General features: G+C 35.2%; 1 protein-coding gene across 2 annotated transcripts in view; it reads left to right on the top strand.

Moving 5' to 3' along the window:
- Positions 1 to 20,978, top strand: part of PIEZO2 (piezo type mechanosensitive ion channel component 2) — a 441,513-nt gene that overhangs the window by 363,807 nt on the left and 56,728 nt on the right. Inside the window, exons 30-36 of one of the 2 annotated variants that reach the window (XM_049769936.1) lie at positions 640 to 799; positions 4,679 to 4,768; positions 6,902 to 7,023; positions 8,254 to 8,325; positions 12,864 to 12,970; positions 14,063 to 14,161; positions 17,614 to 17,722. In XM_049769936.1, the coding sequence (XP_049625893.1) occupies positions 640 to 799; positions 4,679 to 4,768; positions 6,902 to 7,023; positions 8,254 to 8,325; positions 12,864 to 12,970; positions 14,063 to 14,161; positions 17,614 to 17,722 (759 nt within the window). The remainder of the gene's footprint in view (positions 1 to 639; positions 800 to 4,678; positions 4,769 to 6,901; positions 7,024 to 8,253; positions 8,326 to 12,863; positions 12,971 to 14,062; positions 14,162 to 17,613; positions 17,723 to 20,978) is intronic. The other variant, XM_049769937.1, reaches the window with a different exon arrangement.

Below are 20,978 nucleotides of genomic sequence, written 5' to 3'. Positions count from 1 at the left end.
GCCAGAGCAATGGCGCATGCTTTGCATGCGGCTGATCCAAGACAGACCTTGGTTCAATCCCCCAGAGCCCCATATGGTCCCCCAAGCCAGGAGTGATTTCTGAGCACATAGCCAGGAGTAACTCCTGAGCATCACTGGGTGTGGCTCAAAATCAAAAAATGAAATAAAATAAAAAGAGTCACAAAGCATTCTATATTTTCTGACTTGAGGTAAGATGTGATATCTCTAATATACATGTTGGCTGTTCAATTGGTTTCCCTTTCATGGAATTGAATTTCTGAATGGGTGTGTATTATACAAGAATGTTGAAATCAGCCTCAAATATAAATATTATTCCTGTGTATGGTGTGGTGTTGGGAGAAGGGGTCTCTTTCTATGTAAGAGAGTGAGAAATGCTCAGGAAGTCTTCATGCCAAAGAACTCTTCTCTTGTCGCATTATCACTTTGTGATCAATATTATAAAAATCATTGCTTATGTTGTATTTGAAGTATGTGATTTTGCTTATATATAAATCCACTCCTAAGTGGACCTGTACATTAGAATGTTGCTTAATGCCTCTGTGACTTTCTAAGCCTTATGAAATAATGCTGTAAGAGGATTATAGTTTTATTAGTCTTTTTATTTTCTTTTTGCCATAGCTGATTCTGACTCATCCTGTAAACTCCCTAGTGGTGAAGCAGGAATTATTTGGGACAGTATATGTTTTGCCTTTCTCCTGCTGCAAAGAAGAGTTTTCATGAGTTACTATTTCCTACATGTTGTAGCTGATATAAAGGCATCACAGATTCTAGCATCCAGGTAGGTTTGATATAGATTCAGAGTTTTTTCATAAAAACCTATCTAAAAGTACTTACACAATGCTCTCTGTGCTTTCTAGTAGAGCCTTTAAGAAATATGGCATCCCCTCCAGGCTAGATATTCCATGAGGGCTTGAGAAAAGGCCTTGAAAATAAAAAGCAATTTAAACAAGACTTGTTATTCTTCAAGACCATGCTTTCCCTTGAACACTTATCTTTCTGTTTGTTTCAATGTTTCTTTGCTTGCCGTTTTCCACTCTGGAGAAGCCTGTATTCTCTCTTGAACACGCACTCTTCTCTTTCTCTCCCCTCACTTCTTTTCTAAGTAAATTTTAATAAAAAACCATCTTGCTTTACACACACATACACAGAAAATTGAAGCAATGAGAAAGTCTATGGATCTAAGCTTTATATAAAAAGTTGAGGCATTCTGGAAAATTAAAACTTGGTCATTTTGTCTTTATGATGCATTTTAATCCTTCTGGCCTCAATCAAAACTGTAAAACTGACCATGTTGCTTTAAATATACTTCAATCCCTCTCCCCACCTCAGTTTTAATAAGAAACTCCTCAAAGTAAAGAAAACATAGTTGTTACTGGTCAGAAAATTTTTAAGATATATATACTACAGAAGAAAGTAAAGAATAAAAAGATAGCGATCTTGTAGTGCCAGTAACTGGAACTACTGGGTTACTGGCACTACAAGATTGCTATCTTCTTATTCTTTACTTTCTTCTGTAGTGTAGGGATACAGAAAAGTCCTATATTAAATATAATAATGTATTAAAAAGAATGTCACTGGGATACCTGATGGAAGAGTCATCAATAGCTGCATATGTGATCTCTCAAACTACCATGCCATGACAGAGACCCTTTTTTTTCAAGCTCCTATTAAATCTATGACGCTAAATACTTTGATCTGATCAACACTAGATATGATATGATATGATATGAAATTATACATCTATCATTTTCAGCTGTGTTTTAAGTCAATGCATGTATTTATCCCCAATGTTCCGAGGGTTTATTTTATACCCTTACAAGGATAAACAAAATGTTAGTTTAAAAAGTTGACTTCAATGTTATTTATTTATAGTTCAAAGGAATAGCACAAGGTTTAAGATGTTTGCCTTTGCATGTGGCCAACTCTATGTATGGTTTCCTGCACACACTTTGGAGTGATTGCTGAGCATAGAGCCAGGAGTAAACCCTTGAAATAGTGAGATGTGGCTCATAAAATAAAAATAATGCTGCAGGATGGGTTGATTTCCAGTTATAAGCTGATTTAGTGCCAAACTTCTTTTAAAAGCTCAGTAGGAAATCTACATTTAATCTGAAGAGACATATGGTAATCCAGGCCTTCCTACAACGATGAACAATGACTTCATTTTATGTATAATATTGGCCCTAGAATTTTCCATAAAAGTTGGTTTTCTGATACTTAGGACATCATTTTCAGAGCTATGGGGTAATCATTTATCCCAATAGTAATCTTATTGACTTGTACATAATAACTATTATATTTCCTGCTAAATGTAATTTTTATATGCCCAAGATTACTAAATTGGTATCCTTTTCTGGCAGTTGTCACAATTATAATCATGCCTCAATGTTCCAAAGAGAGGCTGCTCTGGTTAGAATATGGCTCATGCCTGTCAAAGAGAATTTGTGTCATGATAAGCATATATATATTATATTATTTATTATATATTTATTATATATATATTATATATATTATATATATTTATTATATATATTAATTATATATATATTATAGAGGAATGTCCAAGAAGAGTCATTCACTTATTAATTAATCGATTTTTAATTGATTTGTCAATTTACCACTCTATTACAAGGAAGTGAGTGCTTGCCCTGACTGAAATGAAAATATAAATTAGCATAATACACTTTGGTCAGTACGATGGTAGGATGATTTTGGGAAACTGCTCATCATATCAGGTATAATCCAGCTGCAGAGTGCAAAATCCAAGTTTTCTTCCATTTTGTGCTATAAACTGAAGGATAAATAAGAGATATAGAAAAGAAACAGAGATAACTAAAGTGAAATTCCACAAAAGTTTCACTGAGGAACTGTAAGAAGTTCCGACTGACTGAAACAGAAATTTGAAGATGAAAATAGATACTGATGAGAAATAAATTGGAGCGATATGGTGAGAACATATTATCAGATGCCTTATAAACCATACTTATAACACAAGCTATAATGCTGGAAATAATAGAAAGACAGTGAGGTGTTCAACCAAGGAAATAACATAATTATATTCACATTTTAGAAGTTTGCTCTGCTACAAATGTGGGTAGAAGTAGGACTGTAAGCAGAGGAACCAATTTGGTGATTGCTCTGCTGGAAAAGGAGAATAATGGTTAGAATTAAGGTATATTAGCTAACAAATACTTAAGAGGTAGTGTTAGGAGACAAGAGCAAAGACTACACTTGTGGAGATGTAGGTCTCATGAGCAAATTAAACTCAGTCCACTGGGAAGTCCAGTGTGCATTTGAGCAGACTGGCCTACACATTTAATAGTCTTGAGTTTCCTCATTATAGAAATGGTATTAGAGCAGGTGAGAGAATGTGGAGAATGAAAATAATGCACCCGAGGGAGCATTCACTTTTAAGTAGATGACCAGAAGAAGAGATTGCAATGAAGACTGCAAACTGCAAAAGATGGGAAAAAGGAAAAGCAGGAAAGCATGGTTTCTTGGTGTGTGCAGAAGATTGTTTCAAAGAAGATCAATAGAGAGGATGTTTAAAAACAAAACAGAAAATTGAGCAGAGGGTTAGTAATGTTGACAAGTGGGAATCAGAACAAACATATGATGATATTATAACCTAAAAAAGCTAGGCTGAATATAAGGGCTTTTGGCCCATGTCTGCAAGATATTGGACAGTGTACAGAAGGTGATATAGGTACTTTACATAGAAAACTGAGACATACAATGGTTCTTTTCCTAATACTGAACATATTTGAGTGGTGTAAAGCAGGAGTCAATAGTGAAAGTGTTGAAAATTCACAAAGAGAGGAATAAAGGGAAGGAAGAATGTCTCAGGCTGTGAATGGAAAAGGGACTTGAGCAGAAGCAATAGAAGATAGTAGAATGTCACTTCTTTTTGGCTGGGTGACAAACTAAAAGAACTATTCTTGTGACTTTAGGAGGTAGGAAGTTAGGTCATTTAATCAGTGTGATATCCCTTGACAGCATATTTTATGCTCAAATTATTAGAAGTTTGAAACAGTTCTGATAGATGAGAATTTCCAGGGAGTATGATGGGCTCAGGGGGAACTCAACAAATAATCTTCCAGTCATGCTCTTTATGCCATGAAGCAGTATCTTCAAAATTCACAACATGGTCACCATTGGGTTCCTACAAACTTGAACTTTGCTAAGCTGAAGATACATAATTAGTAAAAGGTAGAAGAAATCCAAGGGGACTCAGAAGTCTTGAAAAGTAAGAAAGTGTAAGGGAGAGGAAGGAGAGAAGAAGAAAAGTCAAAGAAGAAAGCGTGAAAAATCTCATTGATAAGACTTGACACTCAGGTACCATTATTATATACTCTTAACATTTTGTATAGTGGGTTTGAAGAGGTATGGACATTTATTATCTTAGACAAACTAAACCTGCTTCTTTTTACTAATAGTTGAGGCCCAAGAGCAACATATTCCCTCCAAGAGAACCCTGTACTGTATTGGTTCAATAAGAAGAACTTTTCAAAGCCCTTGGTGTCTCCTATTTCCAATCAGGAGGTTCCAGTCAAAGACTTAAAAGAAATAACTTGGTCAACTAATAATCATTTCCAGGAAAAGGTGGGTAACAATGAAAGAAATACTAGCTTATCCTATGTCTGCGACTTTCTTTCAGAGGGGCTGAGCTTTTCCAAGCCACAATTGTAAAGGCTGTCAAGGCAAGAATTGAGGAAGAAAAGAAGTCCATGGATCAGCTGAAAAGGCAGTAAGGATGCTTTCCTTTGCTCTCCTCTATGCTTTTCATTTATTTTAGTTTACGTACTCAACTCTTGGGGAGCCTAATCCACAGAAAATCTCTTCATGTTAGCTTTCAGTGTTCTAGTTTGTGAGCTAGTTGCCAGATTCAAAGTGAAAGTGTTATAATAGAAGTCCACTGGAATGGAAGTAGTAGGCTGTTTGGGATAAGGCCAGATATCAAGACTGAGTTTAGCAATTGACACAGGAAGTTTGAGCAGCTCATTCAACTTCTCTAAATTTTAATTGCATGTCTTTAAATTGATGTTTACAGTTTTACCTTATTTTTTGATGAATGAAAGCTGATCTTGCTCAGTACCACTCACTGTTTACATCTGTGGTTCCATGGAATAAGTGCAGAGCCTCTAGCTTTGGAAGAATTTTAGAGATGATATAATGTAGTATAATTCAAGACTGGTTAATATAACCTAGTCTTTTGCAAGAAACTGATGGACTGTGATATTTTGATGACAAAATCCACTAAAGTCAGCACTCTAGTTACAAAACATATTCCCCTATATCCAGTTCAATGCTTTTCTAGCTACACATTCTGGTACATTAAGTAACAAACAGATTAAAGAGATTTTAAAACTCCATTTTGATTGGTCAATTGTAAAGAATATTTTTGAGTATAAATAGTAAAATAAATTTCTAAGAATTGATAGCCCTATATGTGACTGGAGATCATGTGCTAGAACTGGTAGCCAAAGTGAGTCATAACCTAGTGACTGCCCAAAGAAAGTAGAGGCATTCTATAGTCCTTCATATCAATCTCGCTACTCAGTTGTTCTCTGCAAAATACCTTGTTAGGTTAAATTCCTTTATTTCGGGGCCAGAGAGATAGCACAGTGTTAAGGTGTTTGCCTTAGACACAGAAGGACGGAGGTTCAAATTCCGGCATCCCATATGGTCCCTCAAGCCTGCCAGGAGTGATTTCTGAGCATGGAGCCAGGAGTGACCCCTGAGTGCTGCCGGGTGTGACCCAAAAACCAAAAAAAAAAGAAAGAAAGAAAGAAAGAAAGAAAGAAAGAAAGAAAGAAAGAAGAGAAGAAAAAGAAAGAAAGAAAGAAAGAAAGAAGAAAGAAAGAAAGAAGAAGAAAGAAAGAAAGAAAGAAAAGAATGAAAGAAAGAAAGAAAGAAAGAAAGAAAGAGGGAGGGGAGGGAGGGAGGGAGGGAGGGAGGAGGAGGGAGGGAGGGAGGGAGGGAGGGAGGAGGGATGGGAGGGAGGGAGGATGGAAGGAAGGAAGGAAGGAAGGAAGGAAGAAGAAAGAAAGAAAGAAAAGAAAGAAAGAAAGAAAGAAAGAAAGAAAGAAAGAAAGAAAGAAAGAAAGAAAGAAAGAAAGAAAGAAAGAAAGAAAGAAAGAAAGAAAGAAAAAGAAATTCCTTTATTTCTTGTTCTTTATGCACTTAGAAAAATATAAAATTACTTTTATTTATTATGTTAGCATATATTCGAAACAATTTGGTGTCAATTGTTTTTAAATATATAAATCAGGTATAGGAAAAAATAAATTTATGCTCACATTTAAAATGTATTCCTGGGGCCGGCAAGATAGCATGGAGGTAAGGCGTTTGCCTTTCATGCAGAAGGTCATTGGTTCGAATCCCAGCATCCCATACGGTCCCATGAGCCTGCCAGGAGCGATTTCTGAGTGTGGAGCAAGGAGTAACCCCTGAGCGCTGCTGGGTGTGACCCAAAAAACAAAAAAAAAAATGTATTTCTAATTTTACATAATGAAACCTGTTAATATAATTTACTTTAGTGGCATTACCCATTTGTTTAGTAACACAAAATTTCAGAAACTTCTATTTCATAAATATGTTGTGTTCAGGATAGCAATGATAGAAAGTATAAATTGACACAAAGTATCGAATATCAAATTGTACCATAACTAATTTTGACCATATTACTAAGATTAATGTCTATGTAGAAAATTATGTATATTTTTAAAACAAGTAGATATTTGTTTTAATAAGCAAATGTTTGACCACTTGGTCTATTGTTTTAACTGTCTACATGAATTGCAAACCCTGAGAAACGACTACATGATAGCTGTATATTCCTGGCTCTTTCTGGCATTGGTGCTGCTATTTTACTTTGCAGGATGGATCGCATCAAGGCCAGGCAACAAAAATACAAAAAGGGTAAGGAGAGGATGCTGAGCTTGACCCAGGAATCAGGGGAAGGCCAAGACATCCAAAAACTCTCCGAAGAAGATGATGAAAGTACGTCAAGATATTTCCTTCTTACTCAAGTAACCTGCTATTAATTGTTAGCATGATATTAAGTAGGATTACAACATCACAAGTTTTCCTGCAGCCAGTATCATTTATACATTTTTTTAACTATGCAAGTCTTACTTTCCTATTGTAAATGAGTTACATTTTCTTAAATACCTTTTTAATGAATCCATGACTTTCTAAGTATTTACTCTTCAAGACACCTTTTAAAAACACATAGCCTAGCTTCTATTCCACAGACAGATTTTTGAGAGGGGAAAAGCAGGCATGATTTTGCTTAATTTTTTTCCTCAATGGAAAAATTTTAGATGTCACTTTCTATTGCCTTTTATTTCTGTCCATTTTATACAAAAGCAAATTTATGAATATGTATGAATGTTTTGTGTCCCCATGAAAATAGTACTTAAAATTATTGTTTCTATGAAATTTCAGGTGATATAAATTTGTAATATGTAATGGCAGTTTTATTATACTGATTTAAATTTAAAAGATTCTTTTATAGATATTTGCATGCTTCATTATTTGAAAGGAGCACAGAAATTTTAGATGTCACTTTCTATTGCCTTTTATTTCTGTCCATTTTATACAAAAGCAAATTTATGAATATGTATGAATGTTTTGTGTCCCCATGAAAATAGTACTTAAAATTATTGTTTCTATGAAATTTCAGGTGATATAAATTTGTAATATGTAATGGCAGTTTTATTATACTGATTTAAATTTAAAAGATTCTTTTATAGATATTTGCATGCTTCATTATTTGAAAGGAGCACAGAAATAATGAACGTTTCCAGTATATAGTATTTGTTAATCACCATTTATTTATATTTTCCAACACTGCATTAAGAAAAATTTCAGGTTATTAGAATGTGTGCATTTTGTAAACATATTTTTATTAAATTATTCTATAAAACATTAAATTATTCTATAAAACATACTATTTTCTGTAAATTAAATTTTGAAAGGTAATCCCTGGTTTCCATATTTGTATGCTTAGTTAGAAAGTGACAATGTAATATGATGTTCATTAGCACTTGGTAATGCCTTCTAAAATGGACTACATGGAAACTTTTCAAATTCCATTTATTTCATTTTCTGACCTCTGTTGTACTTTTGAAATTTATCTAGATTTGACAATTGAGTTGTTAAAGAGTAGTATTCAACATTTGTTTTCTCATTTTATAAGAATTAATACTTGAACATATTTTATTTTAGGAGAAGCAGACAAACAGAAAGCCAAGGGCAAAAAAAAGCAGTGGTGGCGGCCTTGGGTTGATCATGCTTCCAGTAGGTTTTCTCGATCCTCTTACAATTTCACCAATTCTAACCCTTATATCCTTGACCAGAATTCAGACGTCCCATTACCTATGTGTCCTATGCATGGTTTGATCCTTGTGACTTGATAGGGGGTCAAAGTGCAGGAAAATTGTGATATAAATGGGTCTATGAAGCCTGTGAGCAATTTTCCAGTGAAATCAGCTGATTGTCATGCTAGTTGGAGATACCAACTTGGCTTACGAGCTCAGACACAGTTTAAGGGCTTAAAAAGGGAAAAAGAATTGAAGTAGTCAATAGGTGACATCCAGTGTCACAATAGGTGACATCCAATTCTAAGATATAGAACGCTGCTAATATGACTTTGTTTCATGTCTAAGAATCTTTATTAAAAATGAGTTGTGGGTCCAGCTTGGACTCTGATTTAAGACTTATAACTATGTTCAAAATCAGTGATCCTCTTTGTAAGACACACACAAGGATTCCAGCGTGTCTCCTCTCCCCTTATTCCAAGAGCTTTATTTTTATTTATTTGCAAGGGTTTTTTTTGGCAATTTAACAGAAGAGGGTAACTCAAGAAGCATTTACTTTCTCGAACTACAACCCTCCCATTTTAGAAAGATTTAAAATTACATGCTGAATGCAAAGCTCAACAGCCACACACACACACACACACACACACACACACACACACACACACGAAAGATTTTGAAAAGCAAAAGGGGATGACCCATCAAACTAATGTTTCTTTCCTGATCATAATGAATTATAGAGGGGCCAGAGAGTGGCGCAAGTGGTAAGGCTTTTTTGCCTTGCATGCACTAATCTAGGTCAGACACGGTTCAATCTCCCGAGCATCCTATATTGTACCCCAAGCCAGGAGTGATTTCTGAGTGTATAGCCAGGACTAACCCCTGAGCATCATTGGGTGTGGCCCAAAACAAATAAAAAAAGCAAATAAACAAACTATGAATTATGGAACTCAGTTGCTATATCTTACATTTGTTCTGTTTATAAAAGAAAATAACACTATTGCCAATAGTACTAATATGAAATTATATTTTTAGTTAACAACCTTTACTTCATTAAAACGTTGGGTAATTATGAATTTTTGGAAGTTACTTCCTATGTTATATGTATCTGATTTTTATTTGCTGAATTTTAATAGATAATGTAATTAGACAAGGACTATCTTCAAGACCCTTAACAGTGTACAATGATAGTAAGGACTTTACAGATTGAGATTCTCTACATAGTCAAATAATAAGAATCCTTTGCCCTATTACTTTTGAGTGTCATTTAAAGAGTGGCCTATCATGCTAGAAAAAATTTTTGTAAAGTCAGAAAGCCAATTTGATGAAGCAAATATAAAAATGAGCTCAGTCTAACTAAACAAAATGCAGCTGAAATCAAATACTGAATGTGGTTTTATGGTAAGGAAAAAAAAAAACTTCCAGGATTCCAAAGAGAGTGGTTTCAGTTGCTGTGTAAGCTGTGTAAGTCTCAAGACAGATTCAAGTTAAAACTGTGATTCTTCGATTTATTATCAATAAAACTGTCAAAAATCTTGTAGCGATGCACTATATCCCATTACTATCAAGTCACAAGTAAACTGTGCCTATTTTCTGTTTTTAAAGGGTACCTTGCAAGTTTAGAGAGACCTATCCATTTCAGATTCATGTCAGAGTGAATGTTTTGTCCTTTCACCTGGAGTAAATTCCCATTGCAATCATTGTGGCTGTTTTTCTTTTTGTCATTTAAACAATGGATTTTAGAAGGAATTGGATATGGTCTTTGATAAGCATCTTACAAGTTGGTAATAACTTAAATAACTTCTATGAAGGTTATTGAATTTTGATCATTTGATTCATTTCACCCTCATTATTGTCAAGTTCTTGAAGACTGTTATTAAATTAAATGTGCCTTGATACAATTCCTACAATGCAATAATGCAGGAATGTGTGAGATTCATAGTCTGGAATCCAACTCTGACTATAGTATTTATTTTTTTATTTGAATATTTTATTCAATCAAATATATTTCCTTTTACAAGCTTATAAGGAATGAAGGAGAATGAGTAAATGTTTTGTTTTTATGATGATGAATTTCAAAACTCATCTTTAGATTTGGAAGCACTTTACTAAAAGCCTTACACTGACCTAAAGTCACTAGGCTTTTAAATATATATATATTTTTTTAGATATACATGGTGTAATAATAAGTATAGTCGGACTTGCCTTGTGTAAGGTTGACAATTTATTTGCCACTTAGATATCGATAATATAATAATGCTGTAATGTTGTTCTTATTATTAATAATCTCACCACATCTTAATATTGTTGTAGGTCACATACCTCTTACTTCCATACCTATGTACACACATGTGTTGCATTATTGCTGTTCAATGATACCTTCCATTCAAGTGCTATATGTTCTGTATGTATGCAATACTGCCTAAATTAATACTAAGCCCCACTTTATTGTTCAGTATCTGAAATATAGGTCAACATTCCTGAAAATGGCCAGTGAGATTGTTTTTTTTTGGTAACCAGTGAGATTTTTAAAATTGTTTTCATTCTCAGTCATTGAGTATTAGTCATTAAAAACGTGTCTCAACAGAGACTGGAGACAGGTTCTGAAAGAACAAATATACATATCAGTGCTATTCTACTTACAATACAATTAAAGAAACAAGTTTCTGCTTCTATTCATTGTTTTATTTCAATCATATTTTATAGATGAATATTTTTACTTTTAATGTTAATTCCACTTCTCACCTTTAGAACTGTAAGGTGTTTAACATTTGTTCATTTATTTAGGTTTGGGGATCACACCCAGCTGTGATCAGGGATTACTCCTAGCTCTGCACTCAGTAAATTATTCCTGGTGGTCCAGAGGGGACCATATGGGATATTGAATATTGAATCTGGTCAGTCACATGCCATAAAAACACCCTATTTGCTGTTCTATTATTCCATCTAAGTTTGTTTTCATTTTTGTTTATGATAAAAATCAGTATTTAGCCTGTTTGAGTTGAAAAATGTTTGGGCTTATAGTGTTCAAATAAACATATGTAATAGAAGGTATTATTGAACATAACTTAAGCTATTATTGATTTAGAGCCTATAATGAGGGTAAAATGCTAAAACTGTGATATATTTTTTCCAAAATTATGTGACATAGAGAACATAAAACTTTCCTGCAAATCTCTGAGCTTCATGAAAGCATTACTTTAATGGTCTTCTTTACTATCAAATGAATGCTATAACTTTGGTTTGTTCTTGCTTATTCTTACCTTGTGTTGTATTGCATTTGTTTCTTCAGCCTGGACCTAGTACTCTGGGCCTGGCTCTTTCTTCAGAAAAAAAATTACAAACTTCAATGCTTCTGTTCAAGGATATAAGGCCCAATTCATTTATTCTGCATCTTCATGGATGGAGGCTTCAGACATGTCTGAAATTATGGACAAAAATTGCTTAGCCTTTAAACTGTATTTAGTAATAAGCAGTCAACTATTAAACATGCCTAGGATTTCCATTATTTTATAAAGTATGCTTCTACAAGAAAATTAAAGACATGTTATGCCATCCAAAAGATATCTTAGCATTATAGAACTCAGTTATAACTTGAAAATGTTCATTTGTTTTTCTGCAAAAAAATATATATATATATTTGTATATATGCTAGGCCTCTTTCTTCTAGTAGACTTAAAATAACCATGACTGAGAAAGATTTGTTGATGAAATTTATTTGTCTGGACATTTAGTTAACCATAGTCACAACTCATAATCCAGTGCTCTTGCGGGAATTGTACCAAATAAGGAAAGAGCAATCCATATTATTTGTGCCTTTTGTTTTGTGGTCAGTAAGCTCTCCTCAAATTTTAGTAAGCACCTGAGGAGCTCCAAGTAGACCAGAAGCCTAATGGTGCTGAACTACACAGTTCGCATCGACCATGCTAGTGCAGAACAGCCTGAGGGGTAGTGGTGGTGTCTTAATGGTTTTATATACATATCATATTTTATATTTATTATTTCTTATGTAATGTATATTATACACTTTAAATGTCTTAATATATATTTTATAGTCCCTCTGTCACATCTGAAGAAATTAAGACTATCCAATAGTCTTAATCTTGATCCTAAAATTCTTTGCCTTACTTAAGCTTTATTTAAAGGATTAAATTACACAGTTTTAAGACAATAATAGTTTATAGTCACGTTGACCATCTTGGTAACAGAACCATTTGCTGCAGAATTGATCTGATTCACCTGTGAACAGTTTGCAATGAAGATGGAAGAAAATGCCAGATGAACACAGAAGTGGCTAGTTCTCCTATATGCCTTAGACACGGCTATATTCTCTATACCCAAGAATACCAGCACCATGAGCTCTTATTATCTCTTTTTTCCTACCTACCAACATCTCTTACTATGGTCTTTTATGTATAATTTGTGTATCTTGAGGGTAGGGGTGTTGCATTTCACTAATAAGTCCCCTGTTATCCTATATCTCTTTCCAGAAATAAATAAATATTTTTTTTTGCTTAGTGGTCAGGAGTGGAGATTATTATTTGTTTGAAACGGATAGTGAAGAGGAAGAAGAAGAAGAATTAAACAAAGAAGATGAGGAACCTCCACGAAAGTCAGCCTTTCAGGTAATTATGAGATTGAGAAAACTATGTTCACTGCTAGTTGAAGAGATATTTTTCTCTTAGACAGAGCTTGATTTCAGGCCTAAATGTCTGACACATTCACCTGTATTTCAAGACCCAGAAATTTCTTGTTTGCATGAAATTATTATTCCTCATGTTTGCTCTTAGCAAGTGTCTTTCTTGTTGCTATAAAAGTGCAGCATTCCAATAGGATTTCCATTTTCTAGGTGAGCTTAATTTTTCTGTTGCAAGGCAGATCTGTGAGGCTTTGCTTTGAATCGCTCTAGTGGACTAATTTCTTTATTTTGAAATAGTTGTTGAAGCAAAAGTGCATTTAAATGATGCTTAACATCTTAGGAACTGTTGTTTTATATGTGTTGATAAGTATTTGAGAAGTAATTGAAATAATAAAACTGTTCACCACAGTTGCATCTTAACTGCCTTTATTTTTCAGAATCTGACACACCACTATTTTGTATCATAATCAATGCTTGTTAAAGAGTGTGCTTTGTCATTAGAGTCACACAGGCTGAAAGTTTGGTAATTATTTCTTTTTCTGAGGATGCTACATACTAGATCTGTTTCTTTTTCTATGTTATACTACAGGACTTATAATAAAGATCCGTTAGCCACTGATGTCTTCTAATGTCAGCAGGTGATGATATCCACCCATTTCTAATGAAATAGAAGAACTGGGTTATTCATGGAAATACTTTGTCTGATGCTTTCTTACAGGCTCCAGTGCTAGCTGTGTGTTTCTTGATGGCTATAGTAGTATGCATGAATATGCTGGCTTGTTAAATACTAACAACTTGACCAATTTATTTCTATTCCAGAGATTTTAATTCCAGCTGTAACTTCTGGTGCAGCAAAGGAGAGATCATATTCACCATTATTTTATTTCCTAGGATGATTGACTATTTTTAATATTTCTAATATTTAAGGAGAGAATATTTTATACTAGCTTCAGTGGTGGACTCATTTAACCTAGATGATGCAATTGTAGAGGCAAAATCATACTTATCATATATTAAATAATTTGTCTTCAGGGTTTTTTTTTTCTACTAATGACTCTTGCTTTGTCCTTCTTTGTAGAGAGCTATTGGGAAGTTTGCATCAGCCATTTTAGCCTTGCCAAAGTCTGTCATTAAACTTCCCAAAACTATTCTTCAATATTTAATCAGAGCTGCAAAGGTATTTGATGTTTTCTGATGTGTGGTGTGTGACCTTCTGCTCCATAGAACTTTAGACAAGCAGAATCCTGTTGCCAGACATCTGCATTTTCCCTATTCTATAAATCGTGCAATGAAGGAATGATAAAAATTTTAAATATTGGGAAAACTTTCTCAAAAGGAGTTCTAAGAAGCCAAATTTCTCTTTTATTCTGTTTTTCCCCCCTTGATCCCAGAGTCTGTCGAAAATAGAAAGAGAAAATGCAGATATACGTCTTGTCTCCATTCTGTCCTTCCAGTAGTTTGGCCTAAGTCACACCCCGTTTTTAAAGGGCCACATCTGGTTGCATGCATCAGTAATAACATGTAAAAGGCATATAACTGTTTTCTCAGAGAGCTGGTATATTTATGAAAATAAGTCAATAAGTTATTCAATTTAGTTTGACTTCTTTTTTTTAATTTTTAACTTCCTTTTAGTTATCTTTCCTAATCTGGATCTCAACTTCCAGTCACTATTCTGAAGTCAGTTCAGCTCCTCCTCAACCTGGACCTTATTGCACACTGGCAAGCGCCTCACTCATAAATCATCAATGACAGTGGTGAAGAATCGACTATTAAAAATTAATCATCAAATTATCTGACATTGAGTCTAACCCCCACAGACAATTAGTCAGCCATCCATTTTATAGTTGCTTTGTTACTGATAGCCCTGCATAAGGAACTACATTACTATTCTTATATTTTAGAGAATTTGTTTCTCCTGATTCAGTCTGAGTTAGGCAGAGTAAATTCTTAAGTCTTTAGGTCCTTCAGAAGTGATAAGCAATGGGTTTGCCTAGTGAGGCCTTTTTATAAACCTGGGGCTTTGTTTATATGCAGGTTATTTAAGTTCAGCAGGTCTAATTAAACTGTATTTCTCTCAAGCTCCCAGGTGAGCCAATATGCTGGTCCTGGTACAGAAACTAGAACTCTGTTTACCATGTTTTAAAGTCAAGATTTTCACTTTTGTTTAATAGTCACTGCTGGCATTCCCTTAGATTCATTTTCTTCTTATTATTGCCATGAGTCTTTTCATTTAAATTAAGAATTTTCATGAAAGAAACTATACTCATCTTGCTTCCAACAAGAAATCTCACAGATAGCTTGATTCATGACTAATTGAATCAAAAGGAAAGTTTATGAGGTATCCATTTCCCTTCAATAGATTTTTATGTTACAGAATAAGCACTTTTTAACAGTTTACAGTAAAAATTAATCTATTCCCATCAATTTATATGATAATATTTAAGATAAAGTCATTGAGATAAAACTGGAAATAGTCATTATAAGGCCAGTCTGGTGATGTCATGGGGTGTTTTTTTCTCTTCCTTCACTATCAACTGTTTTCTAGAAACACACTAAGACAAAACTGACTCTCATATATTCCTAGAACTGTAAAATGTTTGTATTTTCAAAAGAAAAATAATAATTAAGATGATTTAACAAATAATAATTTGTACTATAATTCTCTCCCTTTATTTGCATTATCTAAATTCTCATATCAACAAAATTTAAAAAAAACTGATGAGGGGGCCAGAATGACAGTACAGCAGGGAGGGCTTTTGCCTTGCACATGGCCAACCTAGGTTCAATCCCTGGCATCTCCTATGGTCCCCTGAACCGAAGGAAGGAAGGAAGGAAGGAAGGAAGGAAGGAAGGAAGGAAGGAAGGAAGGAAGGAAGGAAGGAAGGAAGGAAGGAAGGAAGGAAGGAAGGAAGGAAGGAAGGAAGGAAGGAAGGAAGGAAGGAAGGAAGGAAGGAAGGACATTGATGGGAACATACTGTTTAGAATCTTATATGGGATCTTTTAATAGTTAAAACAAATTTTTACAGTATGCAAAAATTTTTTCCCTAAACTCTATAGCTCTTCCTCATTCCCTCTCCCATTTCTTTCATTTTTCTTTGGAGAAAAGAATGTGTATGCTTATTACATTAACTAATACCATATTCCTTTATTATTTTCTGTGTTTGGAATTCTTGCATTATCTAGATGCAACATGTTTTTGTTCACCCAGGAAATATGCCTGAGGCTCAGGGGGATCAATGTGGTGGCAGAGATTGAACTCTGCCTATGTGCAAGGCAAGTGCCTTACCTGCTGTAATATTTCTCAAACTCAGTATTCATTTAAAGGAAATGTGAATAAACATGAAGTTTAGCAGTTCTGATATTTTCAACGATGTTTTGTTGCAGTTAGTGTGCTTATTAATGTACTAAAAAGATTCCTCATGAAATTTCCAATTAAAATAATTATTAAAATTTTATTATAAATTTCTTTATTTGGTCCCTCTTCAAATTCCAGCTTATCTTCTTTTTAAAATGTTTCAGGATAAAATATGATTAAATGTTTACCTCATGGATTCACTACTTATTATTATTATTCACTACGTATTAAGATTTCATACTTACGTCAATTTTTTTAAGCTTTGAATTTTTATCAATGAAAACTTACCTTTGCACATATGGAAAAGTCGACTCTTTCTAGCTTTACTGACATCATAATGCCATTGGTTTCCTTACACCATATTTTTCAAAGATTTCAGAAATCTAAAAATAGTATAGAATAAAATGGAACTGTGTTTATAGAAGTCCTGACCAAATGTTTCTTTAACTTTATCATCATAAGAGAAAACCCAGCTTCCCTGAGATGTATGTTTATAGGTGCATGAGAGCATGCATGCTTGGCTTCCTGGTTATAGATGGCTGACTTCATATAGTAAGGTTTTCTTTTTGATCAGTCTGCATGTCTTGTTGAGACTGACTGTTGTTGGGTGGGTGTTCAAAATTGCTTATCGTTGCCATAATACTTTGATGCAACTATTTCCATCCCTTGATTGAAAATGCAAAAGGAAACTGACAGTTTTCCTTTCATATAATTCCGGATTAATTCTTTAACCTTTATATTATATGCAATTTTCTCTTAAAATGCTAATTTATCTACAAGCCCTTTCTCAAGTTTCTGGTAATAGCTGTTAATCAGATGGGAGAATATGAAATGTACAAAACTATTCTGCCAAAATAAATTAATCAAAATATTGTGGTATTTTTAACTTCAAGTGTATTTGTGAGGAATGAGAGAAATTTACTCTAACTTAATAGGCTTTCAGAATAATTTTTGTGTGCAGTGCAAGAGAATCAATGATTATAGTAATGGAAGTATGTGGAGACTTGAGTAAGATGGTGGTTTGAACACGCAGACTATCTTCTTATTGTCTATAACCCCAAGTCAGACACAATTCTTCAACACCTGTCTCCCTTTTTTATTATATGAGTATTAAAAGAAAAAGCACAGGTGAGCTCAGAATATTGAGGGTCATGGGAAGAGGTCTTAGATTTGTGTTGTGATAGCAAATAAAATCAAAGTGTTTCCTGTTGGCCCATTTTCTTTTTAGTTCATATTATTAAAAAATAAGAAAATAATTAAGCTATCTCCTTCAGTTTGTTTACCAAGCCTGGATCACAGACCCTAAAACAGCACTTCGACAGAGGCGCAAGGAGAAAAAAAGAACTGCAAGAGAGCAGAAGAGAAGAAAAGCATCTGGGGAGGGTGAGTGGTGGATGAATTCAGGAGATTTTCAGAGCATCCTGTTTACATGGTCCCAGAGGCTGCTAAAAAGAATTGCAAAGGTGGGGCTGGAGAGATAGCCTGGAGGAAGGGTGTTTGCCTAGCTTGAATCCTGGCATCCCATGTGGTCCCCCAAGCCTGCCAGGAGCGATTTCTGAGCAGAGCCAAGAGTAGCCCCTGAGCACTGCCGGGTGTGACCCAACCCCCACCCCCCAAAAAAAGAAAAATAAATAAAAGAAAAGAAAAAGAATTGTAAAGGAGAGGAAAGTCTGTAACAATTGAGCTTACATTCTAAATATTGCAGATATAAACTTAAGTTAAGACACACTTATAAAATACAAGAAAACTAAATGAATTTAAGTGAAGATACAGTTATGCAATATAAAACATAAGGAAACTTAAAGAAGAAAAAAGTTAATTTTAGATCATTTTTAATTTGGAACAAACAATACAAGATCTGGATCATTAAGTGATTTTTAAGTGAAAAGCTTTACTTAGGAAAAAAAACATTAAAGGGATAAATTAAAGGCCAGAGAGAGAGTACAGCATTTGAGCTTGCCTTGCATGCATCTTATCCAGATTTAATTTCTGGCTTCATATATGGTCCCCCACGCACAAGTCCTAAGAAAATGCCATATATAGTTTTTACCACAAATAAACCTGTGGTAGGTTGGTCAATAAAGGAAAAACACACTTAAATGGTACTTGGTAGCCAAAAATAATATGTTACTACTAGTGTCAGACTTAATAGTATAATGATATATTGGGAACCATACAAAATGAATACTTTCTTAAGGCAAGAAATAAATACTACAAACTATAGCAAAACATAGCAGAGTCCTTGAATCCCATCAGGAATCATCCGTGAGCAGTCAGATGTGACCCCCCACACACACACACACAAAATAAATAAATAAAACAAAGAAGTCAACATGAAAGTATGGCATTTGGAGGATATAATTATGCATTATATATACAATTATACATTAAATATATCTGTGCATGTAAAGATTAATGTATAAATAGATGTATAACTAAATATATCAAGAATTTCTAAAATTGTTAAATAAAAATTGAAACAAAATTAATGAACAGATATAAAAGAGATTTTACAGATCAGAAAACAAATAACCAAAATATGCTCAACTTTACAAGAATTTTACAAGAAAAATAAACTCAGTTTTTGACATAGGATTTATTGCTTTTATTTGGGAAAGGTTCAGGTTTTGATCCGTGGGCCTCACAACCAGTGATGTTCATCATTTACTCCATGGTCTGTGCTCAGAAATCAGTACTGGCAAAATTCAGAGACCATGTGATATAGAGGTCAAAACCGTGTAGCCTTGTGCAAGGCAAACACCCTAGTCTCTTTTAAATCTCTCCTGCCTCCATTTTTCTTTAAACTTGGCAACTTGGCAAGGATTTAAGACTTTGATCAGATCCATTAGCTGCTAGTTATAGAAAAGTGCTCACACATATGGTGGATGTCTATAAAATCAAGTAGTTCATTCACTTTGGAAGCAGTATGTCGATATCTAGAAATAAACTAAACATTCTACTACATGGGTTATATGTAACCACAAATCAATCTCAAGCAGTATTTAGACATGTGATATCTATAGATATCAGAAGGAAAGTCAGAAGATTATGTTACCAATAAATGTTGTAGTACTATTTAGTAATTTTTAAATAAGATCAGTCACTTTGAACTGACAGTAAAAACACTCCTCTCACAATTGTGTGAAAGATATGTTGCAGAATGGTGTTCTGAAACCATTTATGAAACAAAAATACAAAGCACCTCAAGGTAGTATTTTACATGTCTAATAAGTACATGGTACACAATGCAAGAGAAAGAGAAAGAAGGATATTTAACAAATTTATAATAGTCCTTCTTGGGAAGGGGAGTTGTAGAAAGGCTGAAATTAACTCATATGATCAAGAGAAAGTTTAAGCTAATCTTTTGTTTTTTTTTAATAATTATCTTTATTTAAACACCGTGATTACAAATATAATTGTAGTTGTATGATTACAGTCATGTAAAGAACACCCCCCACCAGTGCAGGTTTCCCACCACCAATTTCCCAGATCCACCTACTCCCTACCCCCCCTACACCTGTACTCGAGACAGGCTTTCTTTTTCCCTCATTCATTCGCATTGTTATGATAGTTTTCAGTGTAGTTATTTCTCTAACTGCACTCATCACTCTGTGTGGTGAGCTTCATGTCATTAGCTGCACCTACATGGGGAGATGGGGGAAGTAAGGGTTGGGACTGAGGAAGTAAAATATTAGAAATGAGCTTTGTAGGGCAATATCAAGGTCCCAATACATGATGGATATTATGGATATATAGAATATATGCACACAATACTATCAAAAGAGAAAAAATTTCCACTGACTGTCCCAACATAAACCAGTGCTAGAACAGCCTGCCCTCCTCCCAAAGCACATTCCGTTAGTGTAGGGAGAAATAGGGGGAAAGCCTGTTGACCCCTATAGAGTCAACCTAGACCGGTGCCCAGGGAAAGACTGAAGTCCAGGGGACCAGCAAGAGCTGGTCTCCTGAATCAAGGAGGAAACAGGAAGCCAGATGTCTGCCTGCCCTCCTCCCCATGCACCTCCCCCATGGAGTACGGAGGGAGGGGGGAACCTGAGGATCACTAAGAGTCCACCTGAACCCACTTCTGGCCATCTGAGCTGGCACCCAGGGGAGGCCTGGAGTCAGGGGAGAAAGACAAGGACGGCTGGGGGCCTGCCAGGCCTCCCAGCACTCCTCAGGCTAGGGAGAAAAGGCTCTGGTATGGGGCCTTCCCAAACCCCATACCTGGCAAGAGCTGGTCTCCAGAATCAAAGAGGAAACTGGAAGCCAGATGTCTGCCCGCCCTCCTCCCCATGCACCTCCCCCCTGGAGTACGGAGGGAGGGGGGACCTGAGGACCACTAAGAGTCCACCTGAACCCACTTCTGGCCACCTGAGCTGGCACCCAGGGAAGGCCTGGAGTCAGGGGAAAAAGACAAGGACGGCTGGGGGCCTGCCAAGCCTCCCAGCACTCCTCAGGCTAGGGAGAAAAGGCTCTGGTATTGGGCCTCCCCAAACCCCATACCTGGCAAGAGCTGGTCTCCAGAATCAAAGAGGAAACTGGAAGCCAGATGTCTGCCCGCCCTCCTCCCCATGCACCTCCCCCCTGGAGTAAGGAGGGAGGGGGGACCTGAGGATCACTAAGAGTCCACCTGAAC

This window comes from Suncus etruscus, chromosome 3, assembly GCF_024139225.1.
Source record: "Suncus etruscus isolate mSunEtr1 chromosome 3, mSunEtr1.pri.cur, whole genome shotgun sequence".
Classification (NCBI taxonomy): domain Eukaryota; kingdom Metazoa; phylum Chordata; class Mammalia; order Eulipotyphla; family Soricidae; genus Suncus; species Suncus etruscus.
The sequence above is the reverse complement of the archived record's forward strand: the minus strand, read 5'-3'. Positions and strand labels throughout refer to the sequence as shown.